Source organism: Schizosaccharomyces cryophilus (assembly GCF_000004155.1).
Source record: "Schizosaccharomyces cryophilus OY26 unplaced genomic scaffold supercont4.5, whole genome shotgun sequence".
Taxonomy (NCBI): domain Eukaryota; kingdom Fungi; phylum Ascomycota; class Schizosaccharomycetes; order Schizosaccharomycetales; family Schizosaccharomycetaceae; genus Schizosaccharomyces; species Schizosaccharomyces cryophilus.
Window position 1 is genome coordinate 75,184 of NW_013185628.1, and position 21,736 is coordinate 96,919.

Consider the following 21,736-nt stretch of genomic DNA (forward strand, 5'->3'; position numbering starts at 1 on the left):
AGTAAAACAGTATTTTAAGAACTTTTATGGACTTACAAAAGAAAAACCAAATGAATATCGTAGTATAAGAAGGAAACCTAGGATTTATTTGTTAACGTTGCCGAAGGATGAAATGTGACAGAACGCTATCAGTCGCTATTCCGGTACACCAGAAGTATAGGAACATCAAACAGACTAAGGCTTGCCCTGAACGAATATCTTTAGTCGACGCGACTTTATTCGTAGACATTATTTGCTTGAAACAACACGAGTACCAGTCGTTAAGTTTTTACTTCTTTCTTTACTTCAACGTATAGCGTCTTGACGCTCAAAAGAAAGCAGTGTTAAAAGTAAATACAGCTCATAAAGAATATTTCGACATAATCTCACTTGGAGTCACAATAATCTGTATTTTCACTCTCTAACCAGTCAATCTCTTATTGAATACACTTTCTGGAACCTGATTTATGGAAAATCTCTTTACTTCCGAACAATTCACCATGACTGCGAACAATCTTGAAGTCACAAATACCTCCGCCAGTCTTCCAACTGACGGTAATGAAGATATAAAGGTACAATACGATGGATTACTCGCTTCCAATGATTCCGAAATCAATGGTGTGAAGCATGAAAGCTTAGACAATGCGACTACGACTGTTACTTCACCGGAAGAAACCGAAAATCTTCCTCCTTCTGCTTTATTACAAAAGAAGCATGAGGTTGAAGGTTATTCTAAGGAAAAGCCTGCTTCATCAAAGACCGTATCGCAAAAACCCATTATTGATGTCCACTCAGAGGCTGCTTTCCCTACCCTTTCGCCCAAGGTCAGCTCTAGTAGACCAAAAACTGCGTCTTGGGTCCGAAAGGCAGCTGGTGTTAGTTCAGCCGCTAATGATGGTGCCCCTTCTTCAGCTGACTCAGCTACTTCTTCCAACAGGACTGCTTCTGCTTCAAGAGAAACAGATTATATGACAGACACTTTGATTTTGGGCCCTGATCAGCAGATGTCTCGCCTCTCGTTCACCGGTAAACCAAACTCAGTTGCAGATATTGTACGTACCATTATGCAGCAAACTTCTACTCGTATAAACGTCTCAACCGCATCTAAGACAAAAAGCACTACCTTCTTAATTCAAGGTAAAGTTGCTTCTGTTAAGGCTGCCCACAGACAAATAATAAGGGCCGTCGGTCGTCGAAACACCATTATTGTTCCCTGCCCTGTCTTTGTTGTCGGCGCTGTTATCGGTACCAACGGTCAGAATCTAAAGACCATTATGGATCGTACTGGCACTCGTATTCAAGTCCCTAAGCGTAACTCCTCTGCCACTGACGATAATGAAACATCTTCTAAGAATGAAAAGTCCATGCTCTCTTCCTCGACTTCTTTGGACGAATTAGAACCTCAATACGAGCTGACTTCCGTTACCATCGAAGGCGATTTTGAAGGTGTTGAACTCGCGAAAAAAGAGGTGGAAACAATCATTAATGAACGCACTAGTCATACTACTGTCCGCATTAATACAATTCCCACTGATTTGTACAACTTGCTTCGTGGAGCCGATGGTTCGAATATTGCCGAATTGGAAGAAGGCAAAGATCTTAAAGTTCAAATTCCATTTGCATACTCCGACAACAATTTGCCCGTCAATCCAGTTGTCTTATCTGGTGAAAAGTCTTGTGTTCGTGAATGTGCTCTTTTCTTACAAGGAAAAGCCGAGGAGTTAGCTCGCACTACCATTCCTACTATGATTCCTGTCCCTCGTCGTCAACATCGTTTTATCAACGGAGAAAAGAGTACTGGTATTCAAGATATCTTAAGAAGCACTGGATGTTCAGTTATACTTCCTCCAATTAATAGCGATTCAGATATTGTCAGTGTTCGTGGTCCTGCAATGAATATTAGTGATGGTATTAAGATGACTATGGAGCGTGCTAACTCTACAATTGTTGATGCTGTTAATATTTCCACTGTCTTCACTTCCTTGAAAGATCCCTTCAGCCATGCTAATTTGCTTGCCAGATTTTTCATTCGCTCCAAGTTCTTGTCTCAATATGAAAACGCTTTAAATGTTCAGTTTCATCTTCCGAAGCGCGAAGAGCTCCAGGAACCTGCCAATAAATCTGTCATAATCGAGATTTCCAGTAAAGCCGCTGAAAGCGTTCGCAATGCTCGTGCTACGTTAACTAAGGTTATTAGTCAATTCCCTCCTCATAAATTCCATAATGTTGAGATTGATCCTCTGTTGCAACGTTACGTTATTGGTTCTAAAGGTAAAAACTTGCAAAAACTCAGAGCGGATCATAGCGTTGAGCTATTAATTGGCGAAAATGGTGAAAATGATTCCAATGTCATTCTTTGCTATACTGGGTTGGATGACGGAAAGTCTCCTGAACAGGTACAAGAAGAATTGGCAAATCTGGGTGAACGTATCAAATCCTCTGCCGATGCCTCCGCTAAGATTGTTTCTGAAACTATCCAAGTACCTTCTGTCTATCATAAGCATATTGTGGGACCGAAGGGTACTACACTGAAGGCAATTCTTGGTAATTCAGAGGAAAATGTAATAGTTCAGCTTGGTAAGGTTTCTTATCGCACTGACTCTACCGATGACGATGTCTACGTTAGAGGATTTTCCAACGACGTTCAGCGCATCACAAATGAAATAAAACAACTCGTAAGAGATGCAAAGAATCATGAGATCCTTCACTCATACGTTGCTGAATTTGATTTTCCCGCTCAGTATTCAAAGAATATTATTGGTAAAAATGGAAGCAATGTGTCCACTCTTCGTGAAAACTTTGGTGTTCAGATCAATGTCGAGGAAGGACATGTACGTATCCAAGGTATCAAAAAGAATGTTGAAGAAACTAAAGCTCGCATTCAAGCTCAAGTCCAAGCTCTCATGGACGATACCATTTTGCGCGTTACCATCCCCAATGAATTCCACCGCCAGCTTATTGGCGCCAACGGAAAATACGTTAAACGCTTAGAGGAAAAATTTAGTGTCCGTGTTCGTTTCCCTCGTGAAGATGACTTGAACAATTCCGGAAACGAAACGATCAAGCCCTCATCTGTTGATGAAATTATCATTCGTGGTAGTAAGAAGGCTGTCGCTTCTGCTAAGCAAGAGTTAATTGAACTTTACGAGTATGAGAAGTCTATTGCTTATAGTGAAGTTATAGAAATTCCCTCTAAGGCTGCTTCCAGAGTTGTAGGGCGCAATGGCGCTACTGTAGAGAAGATTCGTGCTCAATATGATGTCAAAATTGACATTGGAGACGAAAGATCTGAGGGTGCAATTAATGTTTCAGTACGCGGTTCTCAAGAAAATGTCGAAGGTGCCATCAAAGAAATTAATGCTATTGCTGAAGAAATTAAAAACCAAGTCGAGAAAGTTGTCAAAATTGATCGCGAATACCATCGTTTTCTTATTGGCCCTAATGGAAGCAACTTGCAAGAAAGTATTAAACAATGTGGTGGTACAACCGACAAAGCCGAGACTGCTCGTCTTGTTAGTTTCTCCAATGGCAACTCTGAAGAAGAACGCAATTCTGTTGTGTTACGTGGTAACAAACAACTCGTTGAAGCTCTAGAATCTCATTTCTTACAAACTGTAGAGGAACTAAAGAATCAAGTTGAAAAAACTATTGATGTTCCTCAGCGTAGCATCAGTTCTATCATCGGAAGAATGGGAAGTAGCCGTCGTGATATCGAAAAGAAAACATTGACTTCTCTTACAATTCCGAATGTTTTAGATCCCGAGCAACTTGTAACCATCACAATCATTGGTAGTCCCGAGAATTGCGACAAAGCTATACAGATGATTCAAGAGAAAGTTGCTAGTCAATACACAGAAACCATTGAGGTTGCCAATACTTTGTGTGAACGATTGACGAATGGTCCGATTATCAGAAGACTTCGCAATGATCTTAAGGTGTTTGTGGACGTGCCCGACGTTCGTAATCAATTAGAAGGTTCAGAAATTGTCCTTGAGGATAACGAAGAAGGACCCTATCCCTGGAAGTTAGTTACCAAGCAAAAAAATACCGACGGTGTTTCAATATTGACCATTAGAGGTTACAAAGAAAATGTTCAAAAGGCCATTATTGCTTTGGAGAAGAACATTAAGCAGGTTGAAGAAGAATGCACTGGTTACCTTTCTGTTCCTCCAAACTTGCATCGTCGTATTATTGGTGCTGGCGGCTCTGTTATTAACAAGATTCGCAAGGTTGCTCAAGTGAAAATTGACGTTCCTCGTGTATTAGGTGTCGATATTATTGTCATTCAAGGAAGTCAATCTGGAGCTGCTAAAGCAAAAGATTTAATTATTGAACGCTTAAGTGAGTCTCAAGATTAAAGAAAGAAAAATTTTTTTGACATGCTATTTTATACTCCTTTCCCTTATGGGAAATTTTTCACTTCATGCAGCTAGAAACCCATATTATTCGTGTTATATCAAATCATGTTGTCACTCTTTTTCTACTATTTTGCTTAGTATGGGCGAAGTTTTATAGTCCTTAATTACGTTGCAAAGAATTAATTTTGTTTTCATCCAGCTCAAAAGTGAATCTGAGAAGCTAATGTTCTTTTAAGTGTACTTCGCTTGAATGAGATGAAGCTTTAGAACTTACTATATAATGTTTAATTTAATTTTCAACTTTAGATAATTCACTTTAAATGAGTTAAATTGAACTAGAAGTAAGACCCAAAAGATACATAAAACTAAAAAATGCCTTTATTTATGGGAGTATTTAAATTATTTATTAAAGCTCCTAAAACAGTCAACCATCAGTGTTCTTCGATTAGGAAAAACCAAGACCAACCGACAAACATATTCATAGACAGACCAGTACCAGTACAAAGCTATACAAACCAAAATAGTTCCTTTCTTTTCCTTGGGGGGTTTTTTTTTTGCTTTCATAACAAGATTGTAACAAGACGAAATGATACCAAGAAATTATTGCAGAAGTGGATCCCGATAGTGTTGCTTCGTGTTATTCTTGTAAGCAATTTTAGTAAAGAAAGCCTCTTTCTTTCTACGGTCTTGGAATGTTTTGATATGAGAGGCACTATAATTCTTTCTTCCGTCTCGGACACCAGCAAGACTAGTCTCTACAGCGCGATTACGAGCCAATGCTTCTCCACTCATAGCATGTCTGGCTACATTTTGATGAACTGCTGCACCGTCACCAACAGCGTTAGTAGTGGAAGGACGAATATTTTGACGGAAATAACGAGATAAAGAACGATGACCAGCACGAGCACCGGTAGGGAGGTGAAGCTCGTACTCTTCAGCTATAGGTACTCTACCCACATCTAAGCTATCTACGCTGGAATCAGAATCACTGGAAGCGTCTTCCCAGTTTTCATCGTTTTCTGCGTTTTCTGCATCTACAACCTCATGGGGTTTCTCGTAATCAGGATAAGAAGTGGTGAAATCGTAGTAATCAGCAAGTTCAAGCTGTTCCTCATCGGTATCGTAAGCAATAGAGAAATGTCCCTTTTGCTGCATATGAGAGCGAACAGCTTCCAATGACTTAAATTGGCGATTGCATGTTAAGCAAGTGTAACCTATAGAAACCTTTTCAGCTAAATATTCGAAAAGGCCCGGTTCATCTACGACATATTCTCGCTCAGGAATATACAGGCTGTGAATTGCTTTCATATGCTTCTTGTTAGCTTCAAAAGAGGAGAAAGAAGCATTGCAAAACAGGCAATCCCTTAAACTCAATTTTTCGCTCACACGTCGAGCGAGCTCTTTTTCAAAATCTTCACCGGTTGGTTCAGCGGTTGTTTTTGCTTGAGAAGTTTCCGTAGACATAGCTCCATTCTTTAAAGAAGAATCAGAAACTGAGACCGATTCAGATGCCAAGCGTTTTGTTAAGTTTTGAAGCTCTTCCTCTTCAGCACTTTCATCGACAGGCTCTCCCATTGAAAGAGTCGATGAGGTAACGCTACTTGTTTCATCATGTCTCAATTGGTCTGTACGAGACTTCATTTCAAATTTACGAACATTTTCATGGTGCTTCTTTGAAGCTAAATGGGAAGAATAAGCGCCTTCGGAATAAAAATTTTTGCTGCAATAGGTACATTCACGATAAAATTCAGCCTTTTTCTGAACAGCTTCATTATGCTTTTGGATAGAGAGAATTTTCTCAGCAAAGATATCAGCAGACAAGGGGGGAAGGCTTGCCACTTTTCTCTTTAAATTATAATGATGCCAATCAGATTTCCAATGTATTTTCTGAGAGTCCGCATTTGGAAATGCTACACGGCAAGTTGTACAGGAAAATGCAGTGGACATCTTGAATCCTTAAAATTGAGAATTCTCGAAGCTAAGCTGAGAAATCTTCGTTTATATCTTTAATACTTCTTTTTCTTTCAAATAGAAAGAATAAAAAGGTAAGTTTTCAGCTTTCTCCCTGAACTTTTTCACAGGGAAATATGTTGGTGGAGAACAAAAGTAATCACTAGTAAATGGAATAAGATACCTTAGCGGCGATACGATTAATACTTCGTTTTTCGATAAAAATATTATTATTTTAAACCTTGAAAGAAATAAAAAAGTTGCACTTTATAATTTCGGCACCTACTAGTTCTGTACCATTAGATATCGAAAACAGAAAAAAAAAAAAAAAGACAATGTTTGATTCGTACTGTATCATCGACTCGTTTAGGCTAAAGCATGATCAACTTGGTTTTATTTCTTTAATTAAAAACATCCTACACACAGAAACAGTTTAACTTCTCTTAGAAACCGTTCTGAGGGACTCAATGTTTTTGTTCAAAAGATGAGCTCTTCTGAACAGACTAGTCTTCAAACAAACAAATATCCTAAAATTAAAGCTATAGAATAAGTTTCTTTAAACCTTGCATTAAATCAACCAAAAGCATGGGATCCCTACAATGATTAGGATACCAGTCTTCAAATAAATTGTTCCATAAGTCCTGTTCCTTTTCATCTTCTAGCATTGATGGCTGCACTGATCTGTTTGATTCTCTTGTCTTTAACTGTTTTGATAAATTTTTAAGTGTCATAAGCTGCTCTTCAATATTTAATGTTTTAATGTTATTTACCTCTTTATCATCAAGTCGCGATGTGCCATCCAGAACCGATTTTCCCAAGTAGACACTTAATAGTACAATAGTGGACTATGATATGTTAGTTGAAAATTCAAAAAAGTGCGATCTTATGGACTTACAAAAAGTTTTCCGGTGAAAAGCTCTTCTGTACGTTTAGACAACAGTTCTGATGCTTCAACGACCACGCTGAAGTAATTTTCCAAAATTTCCTTTGAACGTTTTTGATTCAATTCAGGAAGAATGCATAAAAATATAGTCCTTAAGCAAGAATATAAGAGCAGTTCATTTTGTTCCCGCCTGCAAATATCTAATAGGTGGGAGACAAGACGCAAGGTGGTATCGCTTTTTTCAGAAGAGGTACGAATATTTCGAATAAAACCACAATAAGATTTCAAATGAAATACCAGTTTACCAACCCTGTTGAATGTTAGCTGTGTATTATCAGATTGCAACTTCTCGTACTTTTCATCATGATTTGATGCCTTCCGACCTGACTGGATATATCCAAGGAATTCTTGTAGTTCTTCCATTAAACTATCTGTCACGGAAGCGAAATAAAGTTTTATATTTAGTTGAATTTCGGTCGCTATCAGGTTCAGGTTAATTATCCTGTGAAAGAATTCACCGCATAATAGATTTATTTGGAAATTATTTGATGCTTTAGCAGCATACTCCACTTCTGTCAATAAAGCCAACATATCTTTTTTAGATTCTGGTAAAGCGAGAGTTTGCTCTTGGATATAATCCAAACTTTTAATAAAATAGTAGCTTGCAACATTGCGTTCTCGATATTTCTTCATCAAAAGAGGTAGCTCATGTAATAAATGTAACTGCTTTGAGGTATAATCAGACTCAGACTAATGTTGTTAGAATACGTAAGAGGTAATGCCTTCTAACTTACTGATTTTCTTTTTAAAAAAGAAGGCTTTTCGATGAAGTTAAGACAGAAATACACGTAGGAAGATAAGAAGTCGATTATTTTCTCATTTGGCGCACATGATTTTAAAATGCTATTACAGCTTAAATGATTAACATGGTCAAATAGTAAATAGCCAAGAACTTCTTCCCAAGAACCCAATGAGTTCATTTCATTATGAATAGATAGCATACTGCCCTCGTATACTTTCCACTCCTCAGAATTTTCCAAATATTTAGCTTCCATGTTGAAACCAAAGGGCCAAACTGAGTTTCTATCGTCTGATTGTGAGGAATTCGCTTGGACGTTTTCAATAGTCCATGTTTCCAGCGCCTGCGCAATGAAAGAAAAAATCAAGTTTTCCTTGAAAAGATTTTTGAAAGCAGAATTGGATATTTTATAATTCTCTCGTGAAAGAATCTTTTTGAGACTCGTTTCTTTCGTAGCTTGTTTGAGAAAACCTTCCAGGGTTTGATCACAGTACCTCACTAGTAACCTCATAATTGGCGAGCGAATTTGAGCTTTTTTATTAAAAATGCATAAACAAAGCAATTCAATATCATCCTGGCTGAGCAATTGATGGTCCAGTAATTGAAAGCACAATTGAAGTGCTATTGCGCGAACACTTTCAATGTCATACCTACAAATTTCTGCAATTTTGGAAGAAAATCTTTCTAAGAAATTAAGTGAAGTAACCGATAACTCTTGTTTTCGCTCCGTAATAAAAAGCTGTTGAATGATTTTTAAAGCAACCTTTCGAATTCTTGCATCCTAATTCAAAGTTAGTAAAGTTGTGATAATAAACTTATCTTACAGTATCAGAAAGTCCCCATCCGAGATACAATAGCGTTGATCTGTTTTGAAGATGAGATGGAAGCAGTAGACAACACTCATGAATTGCGAGAAAACATTCCAACCTTATAATAGACCTTGTATCGCGTATCCTAATTAAAATAGCACTGTTGTTGGTAAGTGTTCTATAATCAGATACTAATGTTTGAAATACCTTTTATAGATATCATCCAAAAGATAATTGAGATTCTCAAATAAACTTTGATTTTCATCCCCTTCAACAAAATCACGACCATCTTCAAATTTGGAAAGGGCATTCGCGAGTGCAACGTAGAACATGCATGAAATGGCACTTGAAGTATGCCGGATAGATAACCATGGACTAGTTGTCATACACAAAATCCATGATTTAATAGTTTCCATGAAGGATGAGCTTGAGAGCCTATCCTTTTCTATAGACATATTAATGAGCTCATTAACAAGAAAACTAAGTTTGGTTCTAAATGACTTTCCTGTACCCGTGGAGCATGCATATAAATACGGTTCTGCAAAATTGGCAATCTAATAATTGAGGTTAATTTTCAAAGAAAAAGAGATTTGCATACGGAATTAAAAGTTGAAGATTGGATTTGAGCTAGGGTTTCAGGTATTGATTCAGTATCCTCCATGTCAAAGTGATTTAAAAAAGGTTGGCAATTACACGACTATTGTAATTGTTAGTATGTGAAAGCGCGTAATCTCTTACCAGCAGTATAAGATTAAGAAATCCACGCATGAATTCAGAAGAATCCGTTTCAGAGTAGGAACGCCATTTTGTGCTCAGTAACTCCATGGTATTGGTGTCATTCAACAGCTCATCTAGAAGATTGAGTTAGTTATGGTATCCACACTTCGTTATGCTTCAAAGGGTAGATGCTTACTGAGCAAAGTGAATGAGAAATCTTGAGATGTGTTTTGAGAGTTGTTTGAACTGGTTATTGTTCTTTGGATAGTTTCAGCAGAAGCAATTGGTTCATTTTCTAACTTTCTTTTTAAGGTAGATGTCAACATTTCAGACTTATCGCCATGGTCGTTGGAAGTTGTATTAACAGCGGGATTTAGCTCAATATCTTCTTCTAAATCAGGTAAGGAACCATCTAAATGACTACTAAGATCTGATTCAAAATCGTATTCCATGATATTTAAATGCTAACTAGTTTCGTGAATAGTTGTTCTGTATAAGCGTGTAGTAAGTGTGTTGGTGTTGTAACTTAAATATGGATGCGCGACGCGTTCACTTTAATTAAGTACCTTTGACGCGCAACCAGGAGAACTTCAAATGTTCGTAGAATATATGATTACATTTAATAATTGAATTAGAAATTATCTAAATAAAAAAATTACGTGTAAAAAATAGGTATTGTAGCCGAATTTTGTACTCTACTGCAGGTTGTCATCTTTCGAGTCTCAACTTTACGGCACTACTTGGTTCTTGATTTCAGTCTTTTCCGTCTGATTTTTTCGGTATTAATTATAATTTGGATTATTTAATCTTTTTCCTATTTATTTATTTGTTTTGGTCTACCATCGCTATCACTATTGAAACTTTGAAGACTTAATTTTGGCGAAATTTGAAACAAAACACGGCAGGAAGTATTCCTTTTTGACGTTTATTTTCTTTCTTGCTGAAAAAGATACCAATGTTATTCTTTTATACGTCTCTGTAAAGTTATGGAAGCTTCAAGCAGACTCGATGCTCATGAATTAGCTACAGATGAAAATCAAACAGAATCCTTTGCATTAAACGGAAAAGGCAGAAATGTTTATCGATCGCCTCTAAGAGCTCCTCTCAAGTCATTAGAAAACGTTTCTCATGGTCCCTTGCACTCTACTTACATAGACACAGGCCGTTTCATAACATCACCCACTAGTTCAGAAACAGAAAAATATGTTCTTCCAGATGAGAAAGAACTAGATAGTGTTTTGTTGAACTCCGTGCCTGAGGGTTCATTTTCTGACCAGAAAAACTCATCCCTGGACATTTCTGAAGAGTCCTTTGATTTGAACACCTCCAAAGTCACAGAGCCTTCCCATGTCGCAATCCCTTTCTTTACGGAAGAAGACTTTCGCTTGTTATCTCATGCTTCGAAATTTGTGAAAGCGCACCCTTCCAAGGAAGATGACGATCAAGACCCATCAATGGTTTCCGATTATGAAACCGATATATTCCAATATATGCATGAGTTAGAAATGAACTTGGCACCATCTCCTTCTTATATGTCTATTCAACAGGAAATCGATTGGCCAACTAGACATTTGCTGATTGACTGGATAATCCAGGTCCATCATTATTTTCGACTTCTTCCAGAAACATTGTATCTAACGGTCAATTTAGTCGACAGGTTTCTTTCCATAAAATTGGTATCGTTCCAAAAAATACAACTGGTAGGCCTTTCTGCATTGTTGATTGCTTTTAAGTATGAAGAGATTCATCCACCGACCATCTATGATTTAGGTAAGATCGTAGAAGGAGTCTACGAACTTGAAGAAATTATCCGCGCAGAGAGATACATGCTAATGCTGCTGAAATTTGAATTAAGTTGGCCAGGGCCTATGTCTTTTTTAAGAAGAATCAGTAGGGCTGACTCCTATCAATATGATATCCGATCTTTATCAAAGTATCTGATGGAACTGACATTAATGGATGAAATGTTTGTTGGAGGATATCCCAGTGTAATAGCAGCAGCTTCTTACTACTTGTCTATGCAAATGTTAGGATATACTACATGGACGTTGCATCATATTTATTACAGCGGACTCACTGCTCGACAACTGGAACCTTGTGCGCTAGGTATCATGGAATGTATTTTGGATGCTCCTAATCATCACCGCTCTATTTTTCAAAAGTACAGTGAAAGTAGGATGAAGCGCATCAGTGTCTTTGCTTATAAATGGGTTTCTAGCATTCTATAATTCTGTTCCATCTACTAACGATTTCTTTTTTTTTTTTAATTTCTTTTTTTGGAAGATTTGCTTTACGAAACTATTTTTGATCATTTGGTTAATGCGGCTTCCCACTCCCAAACACTTTTTGTTTTCTTTTTGCTCGAATTAATAATATCACTTTTGTAATCATCATTATAGCTAATTAATTAATTAAATACCAATTGTATCAGGCGCACAGTCATATGGAATGAAAAGTCTCATATTCACTGACCACCTTTATCAATTTTTTTCTAGTTGAAAACATAGACGTTCGTACATCAAAGTAGGCAATCATACTAACTTACAGCTTTCAGGTTGAGTATACTGAATAAGGATCAATTAGCATATTTGCTATTCTACAGGGTAAAAAGATTCTTTTATTCTATGAAATTCAACCATTTAACTTCATGTCTACCTTCAAACAATTCTTGGTGTCATAGCAGATCATAATGCTTCGGCCTATAACTGCTTCTACCATTAAAATCTTTTGATAATTTCTTCTTATTTGACAATTCGTTCAAATTTTTAGAAGAAGTAAATTCAATACTTATCATTTACATTCTATGCTAGTGAACTGGGAAGGGATTCGTGCTTTTTTTCAAACTGTGAAACGTCCTAGGATACTACTTCCTCATGCAAAGTTTCCTTCATTCACAGATATTCCGATTGGTATTAACAGCCATTTAAGCCGCCTATACAGTGGCCCTGTTGACATTCGAGGTATTGTGCTAGACAAGGACGATTGCATTACTTTACCCGATGATAATGAAATTCCCAAAAGAAACCTTGAAAAACTACGAGAGTTACAAAAACAGTTTGGAAAGAGCAATATCTTATTGGTGAGCAATTCAATTGGTTCTAAAAAGCAAGATCCGACAGGAGAAGAAGCCGCCCAGTTTGAAGCTCGCTGGGAAATTCCTGTACTGCGACACTCCAAATTAAAGCCTCTTTGTGAACAAGAAGTGTGGAATTATTTTCAGAAATCTACAAAAGTTGAACGTCCCGCTCAACTTTTATTCATTGGTGATCGGCTACTCACGGATAGCACTATGGCTAATCGAATGGGTGCATGGAGTTTATGGCTACATGTTGGAGTACAAACATCCTCAGGTTGGGTAATATCTTTGATTTACTTTTATACTACGACAATGCTAACAAGAGAATTCGTTTGTAGATGAACAAGTTTGAAGGAAAGCTTTACCAAACATTCCAACCGATGAGTCCCATACTACCTTCAACCAACAGGAAGAACGAGAAATGATAAGTGTCTTTCAAATTATTTTTGAATTCATTCAAAACTCTATTGCAGACTATAGCACTGATATTGAAGTAAGTGAGATCCTCTTTCGACAACTTCTATCAAGAATGAGAAGTATCTTCCCTTCAAGGTATTTTCAAACCACTTAGAAAAATCTTTGACAGCTTGTGACTCTCGTCGTTTCGTAAACTATAGATGTGCAGAAAAAAAGAAAAGCGAATCAGAGCAAACACAGCTTAGAAATAAAATCATCATATTACTTTACGCAGACAGCGGATTTCACAAAAATTCATATAAAATAAAAAAGCCACAATAGCAAAACATCATTATTTGTTATTAGGTAAGTAGTTGATTAAAAGAAAAAGGAAGGAAAGCACAGGACCAGTGCTCAACGCAGAAAAGGGGCATAAAGCATGAACGAAGAAACCAACAAAAAGCCATTGTAGGGAATTAATTAATAAACGTTGCAATCATAAGAATTCGTAAAACAAAGCTCTTTTAATTTTTATTTTTTTTGTACTTTTGCATTATTTTATCGTGCTGAAAGATTCTCCGCAACCACAAGTAGATTTGATATTCGGGTTGGTAAAAATAAACCGCGACTGTAATTCATCATCCTTGTAATCCATTACAGAACCGATGATTTGCAGTAAAGCCCTTCGAGCTACTATGATACGAATTCCGTCTTGCTCTACAATTTCATCAAACTTCTCAGGCTGTGCAATGTATTCTAACGAGTAGGCCTGGCCAGCACAACCCTTTTGCTTTACACCAATTCGCAAGAGTTTATCCTTCATAGCGGGTTCATTCAGCATGTTTCGTAAATGATTCACTGCATCTGGAGTCTACAAAAAGTGTCAGTATATGTAAATATATTAAAAAAAAGAAATATCATACCAATTTAATAACATTTTTACGGGGCATATGTCTAGTAGGAGCAAGTTCTTTCTTAGAAGTTTCATTGGAGGGAGTTGCACCACGTAAACGGGTGGGTGGAGGAATTTGAATATTTTGCGATTTTGGCGGAGATGAATGAGGGTTTTTCAGGTTATGAATTTCATATAAAGAGAGATTTCGAACGAAATTCCTAATCACGCCCTCGCGCAAGGAGGATCGCGAAATCTGCCGAGTCCATAAATGTCCAAGCATCCTTGAGAATTTGCCCAAATTTTTCGGGTTTCGATGATCAAACCTCAAATCCTTGATATGATTATTAATAACACCAAATTCTTTCAAATTTAACGTGTTTGGAGACTCAATTGTTGTCTCCCATGAATATCTGTTTTTGGCTAACGACAAGTACTCATCATGTTTCCAGTTTTTATATAATTGTCAGGCTCCTGATTGGTTCAAGGATAAAGCAATTAGCGTTTGGGAATGCAATATATGTTAATGGAGCGTAGCGTTCCAGAAGATGCAAACGGAGGATTGTGTTCCACCGCCGTATTTGTTATTTTACTAAGGAGAATAATAGTACGATGCTGGAATAAAACGAGACGGCGAAGCAGGGTTGGATTTCCTTTAGAAGAACGAAGTCGGGCGTCTGCCACGACTTGAAGAGCTTTTTTTTTTCGTTCTCTTTCATGTCTTTTTAATTGAACAGAAAGGAATGAAGCCATACAATCGCTTTCATGAGAAAGACAAGCACGGTAAAGGCATTGAAACAGAACCGAAGATCCCAATTGTACGCTATAAGTCCAACAATAGCCGGCAAAGAAAGGCCTGCACATTCGAGAAGCAGTCAACAAATATCCTTCTGCTGGACTCTATTTACCACTGAGGGGTAACGCAGTATCGTTATATTATGCATAGACTTTCATTTACAGACTTCCAGCAACCTCGCAAAACGAATTCCTCTCGACGCGCTTTCGAATTTCCTCTCAAAACTCGAAAACGCGATCGCTGGAAGTCACTTGCTTTACTTTGTAATTTCCATTCATTGTGCAAAATGAAATGACTCAGCTCGATGATTTGCATAGAAAAAGAGCCAGGAACGTAGAACCTAGCAGCTCCCATGGAACACGATTGACGGCGTCGCAGATTATTGCTGACGAGGAAGAAGGATCAGAGGGCGAACAATACATCGACGACGACTTGGAGAGCCCAAATGAAGACGCCGAATTTGAACAAAGATCCGGACGCGTTTCCTCTGATCGAAGTCGTCGAAAGAAGAGCAAACAGAGTGTTGGTACCAAGCCATTGGACGGACTAGAAAAAGACGAAACTGACTCTATGAATTTTCAAATGCTTGTAAGAAACATCGTGCGTCTTGCCATTTGCTCCCAAAGCTCTCACCAAGCTCTTTCGCGAAAGGAAGTTATACAGCGTGCATTTTTGCAAGGAAGTTCCCGAAGCTTGTTTCAGCCTGCACTAGAAGAGGCAAACCACCAACTTCAGTCTGTCTTTGGATTTCAACTGGTTCAAGTAAGCCCCACAAACCGAAGAAAAGAAATGGCTATCTCCCAATTGCGAAAACAACATGCTTCGAATGCTTCTTCTTCTTCCAATATTCCAAAGTATTGGATTTTAAAATCATCTCTCCGTCCTGAATACAGTAATGATCAACGACTTGTTCCTGACTCATTGGGTGATACTTCGTTTCTTGGATTTTTGATGCTTGTTGTTTCGCTTGTAGCAGTTTCCCATGGATTTCTAGGAGAGATGGAACTGAAATCTTATTTAGAAAATTTGTTATCTTCTGAAATAACCCCTTTTCAACTAGACTTAGATCGCTCCCTCAATCTTCTTGTAAGATTTGGTTATTTGGATCGCGTTAAAGATGATACCCATAATCAATCGGTTTACTATGTTGGTTCTCGTTCTGAAGTCGAAATTGGTAAGCAGGGTTTGAAAAGCTTCATTTCGGAGTTTGTCCAAGGTACCAATCTTGATGAAGTACTACCTGACTTCACAAGTGAGAGATCGGAAAGTCTTTCGAATGTAACGGAAAATGACGATTAGAACGTCACCGTATTTTTCACATTCCTTTCTTGTTTCTCTTTTGTATGTCTTAGAATCTATTTACTAGAGATACCTGCATTTGTTGTACATTATGTTCATAATGAAAATTCAATTCATCACATCTTTATGATCTATCAATATACAATATTCTATTAACATGAAAAATATCAACCATCTTAAATTAAAGAATGAATGTGTTTCGTGTACAAGGTGGTAACTAAAATCATGCTCGTGAAGACGCCATTAACTCTTCTTCAAGGCTAGCAATTCTGTCTCGAAGCGCCCGAACATCAATTAGTGAATAACGGTTTTGCTTCTCTAATTCGGAAATCGACTTTTGTAACTCTTTTTCTCGTTTTTCAGACTGGTATTGCACAGCAAAAATCTTAGATTTTTCACTGTTGATTTGATCCTTTAGTGCTTTCACTTCAACTGCATGAGAAAAGGCAACCCGCTCTAAAGATCCGCCGGTGGCTTGTGGTGTTACCATAGATTTTTTACCCTCCTGCATTTGTTTCTCAAGATACTGTTTCTCGAGGTTGAGCCTATCATAATCTCTCTTTAAATTCTCAAATAGGGTCTGATTTGCATTTCGCTGTTGTAAGTCAAAAATTGTCTTCCTCTCAGGAAGTGAGCTCTTAAAAGATGCTGGGGGTTTATTTTCCTTTTCTGCAGGCTTGTGTTCCTTTAGACGATGGAGTTCTGCATCTTTCTTTTTGTTTACCTCCAATGCGGAATTCAACTCCTTTCTAACTTCTTTTAACTTCAATTCTGATTCCGTCAGTTTGTTCTTAGAGTACTCTACATCAGAAGCTTTGTTTCTCAGTAACGAAACTTCTGATCGCAAACTTCGGGTGGTTTTCACCTCCTCCAAAAGCTTCTGATAATTCGTTTCCAATTGCCGTTTATTTTGAAGCTCTTTCTTTAATGAACGTAGTTGTTCATTATCTTGACTAGCTAAAACAGCTTTCTGTTTCTCTTCTTCAAGCTCTTTAACGGTCTGTTTGAATTCTTGCTTCAATTTGGAAACTTCGTTTTCTAATAAAGGAATTTTAGGAAGCTTTTGCAATGCAGAATCGAGCTGACGAGTTAGGCTTTCCACTTTTTGAGTTAAATCGCTGCGCTCCTCTAGTAGCTTTTGATATTGATCATTAGTAGAAAAATTGCTTTTTTCTAACTGTTCCTTGTCTCTTGTTACTGCGTTATGCTGAACCATTAATTCATGATAATCAGTTTGGACCTTGCGTAAGTTCAAAAGCTCCTTATTTTGAGTCTCATAATCGAACTTATACTTTTCAAGTTGCCGATTTTTCCTATGTAGATCTTCTGTTTGCCCAACCAGTTCTTCATACTTTGATGGGAAATCCTGTAATTTCGCTAACTTGTTGTTGGCATCTTTAAGATTGCCTTCTAGCTTTTGAAGTGTAAGCATATGCGTTTTCACCGATTCTTCAAGCTCTTTATTCCTAGTAGATTGGACTTTATAAATGTTGTCTTTTTCGGTTAAAGCACCGAGCTCTTTCTTCAGCTGAGATACTTGCTTAACATCAGCTTCAAGGTAGTTAACTTTTTGTTCAAGGGTTTCAATCGTCATTTGTTGAACACCTTTCAGTACCTCAAGCTCCTGGTTTTGCTGCTTAAGAATTGATATATCATTAGCCATTTCTGATTTTTCAAGCTTGTTACGCCCTAATTCAGAAGACATATTTTCAACAGATGAATTGATATTTTTCGTAATATTCGTTTCATTCGTCAGCTTTTCTTCTAACGATTTACTCAATTCTATGAGTTTATGAAGTTCATCCTTTAAAGCAGAGTTTTCTTGAAGCAAAGAAGATAATTCGTTGTTTTTCTTCTCATCATCTTCTCTCAATTTTCCTATATCTCGATCAACGGTATTTTTTTGTTTTGTTATTGAAGCTATCTCAACCTTGGCAGCGGATAACGCAGATTTGACTTCTTCATTATACATTCGAAAAGTATCTAGCTCTTTTCGTAACTTATCATTGTCTTCTTTTCTTTTCTCATTTTGAGATGACATGCTTTCGAGTGCTTCTCTCACCTCCTCCATATGCTTGCTTTCCACTTCTTTTTCATTCAAAATATCCGCTAATCGAACTTCCATATCTTTGTAAGTGGCATTCAAACTCACATTTGAATCTTCCAAAGAAGCTAATCTTCCTTGAGTTCGACGAAGAATTTCCTCCTTGTCAAGTGCAATGGCTCGTTCACTGGTAAGTGCATTCTCCAAAGCAATATAAGATTTAGTGGACTCGTTCACCTTGGTTTCAAGCCCCTCTTTAGCGTTTGTGAGCTTCTTAATTTCGTATTTCAGTTCTATAATTTCTGCATCCCTCCGTTTGAGTTGTTCATCATTATGAGTACTACTAAGCATGGGTCTTAACTTAAAATATAGCTTTGTCCAGGGTTGCTTTCGCAGCTCGTCATACACAAGCAAGTTAGCCTGTATTTGTTTTATAGACTCTATATCTTTCAAGCGCTTTTGGTATTTCCTTCTTTGGACAAAACCACGGATTCGAACTTGCAAAGTAGTTACAATCTTCTGAAGTGTTTGCAATCTTCTTTCTTCCAAACTAGCTAGTACCCCTGCCTTGAAGAAAATTTTGGAAACTCCGATTCTAAACTGATCTTCTGAAAGGCCCATTTGTTGAAGTATCAAGAGAGAAGCACGTCGAGATTCAATATAATTATCTTTCGGAAGGTTGGCCATCATTTCATAACGAAGCCTGAAGTCATTAAAGGGCATCCTATTGGGGAATCCAGCACGAGTAATCCGGATGCCCTCCAAAACACCGTTGCATCGCAATTGGTCTAAAACCAAAGCTCTGTTAAAGGAATGGCTCTTTTTTTCTTCATTAGGAACAATACATCTAATGAAATGAGGTTGAGTTGTGTTAAATTGATTCATCAATTGATTCAATTGCTCTTTATGCCTTTGGGCTACAGTCCGAAAAAGAGCCTTACGAGTGCGTCCACGAACTGTTTTTGTTTCAACCTCTTGGTAGTCAGAAAAAAGCTCAGATATATGCTTATTCGTAGAATGAGCTAATAATTTGGCAATGTTTTCGTTCAATGGGTCGCTATTCTTTTCTAACCAACCTTCTGTTGAATAAGGAACATCAGCCGCGTAATGTGTCAAAATAAAACCAGAACCAGCGAATTTGAACGGTCTATACTTTGGAGATTTATCTTTCCATAAAGCATCTAACTTGGAAACAAAGGTAGCGTCTGTAGCTTTTGGCATAACACATTCTTCATCAAGGCAAGATAGAATGCCAATAGGATTGGACTTCTCAATCAAATCAATGGTGGGCTGTAAATCATGGCCAAAGTCAACAAAGTCCCATTTGATTTCTTCTTTCATATATTCTTCCTGTTCCAAAACAAACATATGATGATTAAAAAATTGTTGCAGACGTTCATTTGTGTAATTTATACATAATTGTTCGAAACTATTTGTCTCAAAAATTTCAAAACCAGCAATATCCAAAATTCCAATAAATGTGTTTGACGAAGTACTTCGACTTATTGCAGTATTTATACGCTTCACGAGCCAGCCAAAATTCCGTTCGTATATCGCTTTAGCCAACGCCTCCACAGAAGAAATTACATGCTCTTGGGACCGAGCACTCACTACCCATTCATGACCGGCACGAATGCGTGGACGGATAAGATTTTGTGAAAATAACTCCGGAGATACGCCTAGAAGATGGCAAAGTTTATCAACATCATCCATGTTTGTAAGGCGAGCGACGCCGGAACGATCAGCGCCGATGGAGATATTACCTATGTGCAAAATAATAGAAATTATACTGAATAAATTTAACATTTCTTTTTCGGAAAACCCTAGGATTTTTAAAGAAGATAGTAATCCTTTAAACTCTTCGGCATCATTTATGCCGGGAATAGTACGAGAAGAATTCTTCAAGTATTCATAATCATTAAAGTCATTAGAGAGAAGGAGCTTTTTCCGTAAACTGGAATCAGCACCAATCAGGAGTTGGTAAAAAATGTGATAGTTACGTTCTTGAGAGCTTTGATGAACAACACGGGACTTTTCGAGCAAATACCATTCAATGGAAGCATTAGCAATTTCACCACTGATTGAGAATTCGACTTTGATGAATTTTCCAAATCGAGAAGAATTGTTGTTACGTACTGTTTTAGCATTACCAAATGATTCAAGGACTGGATTCGTCTTCAGAATTTGCTCTTCTAGTTGTTCGCCAGATATCACATGCGGATTGCTTGCAACAGAAGCAAGATACTGTATAATCCGTTTGGTGTTTTCAGTCTTACCAGCACCAGACTCACCGGTGACTAGAATAGATTGATTTTCCTTATTTTCCAAAAGGTTGTTATAAGCAAGGTCAGCAATAGCAAATACATGAGGAAGCTTTCGTTCTTGACTTTTATCCTTGTACAACTGAACCATATCTTTACCGTAGATAGGTAATCGTCGATAAGGATTTACAGCTACCAAGAACAGGCCAGAATAAGTGTAAATCTGATCAGAAAGATATCGTTGCTCAAGATTATACGTGACCGACGGTTCATTCAAATTCGTCAGTTCAGCCATATCGTTGACTCGGTCAAACCGAGCAGGGTTGAGTGGCTGCATTTCGTCATGGCTAACGACTTTTTGATCCCTGGAATTGTTGTATCGAACGACATATTTGCCATCAGGAAGTTCCTCTTTTATCCAAGCCTTTGTGAAAGCTGTTTCAGGATGTGAAATCCAAACCCAACGTTTGTTGTCTATATCATTCAAGCTATTATCAGCTAAAGATTCGCCAAGATTTCCTTGTAAGTTTCTATACATAAGTTCAATTCTTAATCATATATTCCTAAAGTTGAAGTAAGGATAAACAAACGAACGAATACCACAAACAGCATGCAATTGCTAAATGAACGACAAGAGCTACTCACTAACTTATATTAAAAGGGTATCCTATCCAAAATTAAAGGTATCAAAAAGTTGACAAAAAGATCAGTTGAAGCCAAGTGGTGTGGACGGTAAGGTAGCTCTTAAAGGGAAAGCAAGTCTTTCTTGCTATTCAGACAGCGTAATTTACAGAGCTTCAACAAGACTTCCATTTACGATGCCTACTGTAATGCGGAATACCCATAATGCTTATATGGATACAAAAGTCGATCTAAAATTCCTAAAATGATATTTGCGTTAGAAGAGTAGCATACTATGCTTTTAAAGCATACAAACATTATGCATACAATTTTTAAAATAATACTATATTACATTAAATTAATGAATATTACTTTCTTTTATATTACTTAATAATAATACCTTAGTGCTAATGTTGTTTAACCAACAAATCGCATTCCGATGGTAGAGTGTTTAGAGATCATTGATACATTAATCCGCCCATAATAAACCATCATTCGACAGCAGCGAATCACCCACAGAGGATTTGGCTTCTGGCTGTTTCTGTCACCATTACTCTCCATCCAAAAAATTAGACTTTACATATGGAAGGTTTTCCAAAAAAGGAAAAAGGTAAGGGGCCAACCGGATTTGAACCAGTGACCTGGGGAGCTGCAATCCCTCACTCTACCACTGAGCTATGACCCCTTTTACTGTTACATAATAAAAATAACGTAAAATATTTAGATTTAATTTCCAAAATAATTGTGTATTATTAGAATTCGCAAGAATCTCTCAGAAATGTTGCAGTTTAATTAATGTAACCCCAAATATTCAACTTTACTTGTCGGTTGCTTACCGTCGTTACAGACGTATAGG

General features: G+C 37.4%; 8 protein-coding genes and 1 non-coding gene across 10 annotated transcripts; 4 read left to right on the forward strand and 5 right to left on the reverse strand.

Moving 5' to 3' along the window:
• Window positions 1–479: 479 nt before the first annotated feature.
• SPOG_00853 (vigilin) lies at window positions 480–4,337 on the forward strand (the record flags this gene model as incomplete). The annotated part of the gene is made up of 2 exons (XM_013169030.1): window positions 480–1,062; window positions 1,117–4,337. 2 exons carry the CDS (start codon window positions 480–482, stop codon window positions 4,335–4,337), a joined length of 3,804 nt encoding a protein of 1,267 aa, XP_013024484.1.
• A 310-nt stretch (window positions 4,338–4,647) lies between these two features.
• On the reverse strand, window positions 4,648–6,451 carry SPOG_00852 (ribosome biogenesis protein). The gene has a single exon (XM_013169029.1). The coding sequence runs from the start codon at window positions 6,282–6,284 to the stop codon at window positions 4,938–4,940; it is 1,347 nt and encodes a 448-aa protein (XP_013024483.1). The 5' UTR covers window positions 6,285–6,451; the 3' UTR covers window positions 4,648–4,937.
• Window positions 6,452–6,648: 197 nt separating this feature from the next.
• SPOG_00851 (meiotic cohesin complex subunit Rec11) lies at window positions 6,649–9,986 on the reverse strand. The gene is made up of 9 exons (XM_013169028.1): window positions 9,692–9,986; window positions 9,517–9,629; window positions 9,377–9,475; window positions 8,986–9,332; window positions 8,794–8,938; window positions 7,965–8,750; window positions 7,526–7,920; window positions 7,183–7,480; window positions 6,649–7,132 (listed from the first exon to the last, which is right to left on the reverse strand). The coding sequence occupies exons 1-9, from the start codon at window positions 9,945–9,947 to the stop codon at window positions 6,827–6,829; spliced, it is 2,745 nt and encodes a 914-aa protein (XP_013024482.1). The 5' UTR covers window positions 9,948–9,986; the 3' UTR covers window positions 6,649–6,826.
• An 82-nt stretch (window positions 9,987–10,068) lies between these two features.
• SPOG_00850 (cyclin Cig1) lies at window positions 10,069–11,971 on the forward strand. The gene has a single exon (XM_013169027.1). It carries the CDS (start codon window positions 10,482–10,484, stop codon window positions 11,721–11,723), a length of 1,242 nt encoding a protein of 413 aa, XP_013024481.1. The 5' UTR covers window positions 10,069–10,481; the 3' UTR covers window positions 11,724–11,971.
• A 36-nt stretch (window positions 11,972–12,007) lies between these two features.
• Window positions 12,008–13,304, forward strand: SPOG_00849 (the record flags this gene model as incomplete). 2 transcript variants are annotated; one of them, XM_013169026.1, is made up of 2 exons in its annotated part: window positions 12,008–12,850; window positions 12,910–13,304. In XM_013169026.1, the coding sequence occupies 2 exons, from the start codon at window positions 12,299–12,301 to the stop codon at window positions 12,994–12,996; spliced, it is 639 nt and encodes a 212-aa protein (XP_013024480.1). In that variant the 3' UTR covers window positions 12,997–13,304. The 2 variants fall into 2 exon arrangements, with proteins under 2 accessions (XP_013024480.1, XP_013024479.1); XM_013169025.1 differs by having other exon boundaries at window positions 12,299–12,932.
• On the reverse strand, window positions 12,794–14,339 carry SPOG_00848 (iron-sulfur protein I). The gene is made up of 2 exons (XM_013169024.1): window positions 13,891–14,339; window positions 12,794–13,838 (listed from the first exon to the last, which is right to left on the reverse strand). Exons 1-2 carry the CDS (start codon window positions 14,140–14,142, stop codon window positions 13,521–13,523), a joined length of 570 nt encoding a protein of 189 aa, XP_013024478.1. The 5' UTR covers window positions 14,143–14,339; the 3' UTR covers window positions 12,794–13,520.
• Window positions 14,340–14,848: 509 nt separating this feature from the next.
• Window positions 14,849–16,120, forward strand: SPOG_00847 (Smc5-6 complex non-SMC subunit Nse3). Its single transcript, XM_013169023.1, has one exon. The coding sequence runs from the start codon at window positions 14,947–14,949 to the stop codon at window positions 15,952–15,954; it is 1,008 nt and encodes a 335-aa protein (XP_013024477.1). The 5' UTR covers window positions 14,849–14,946; the 3' UTR covers window positions 15,955–16,120.
• Window positions 15,992–20,990, reverse strand: SPOG_00846 (myosin II heavy chain). The gene has a single exon (XM_013169022.1). The coding sequence runs from the start codon at window positions 20,795–20,797 to the stop codon at window positions 16,178–16,180; it is 4,620 nt and encodes a 1,539-aa protein (XP_013024476.1). The 5' UTR covers window positions 20,798–20,990; the 3' UTR covers window positions 15,992–16,177.
• A 503-nt stretch (window positions 20,991–21,493) lies between these two features.
• SPOG_16297 lies at window positions 21,494–21,565 on the reverse strand. The gene has a single exon. It is a non-coding gene; the product is annotated as a tRNA-Cys (tRNA).
• Between the last annotated feature and the right edge of the window lie 171 nt (window positions 21,566–21,736).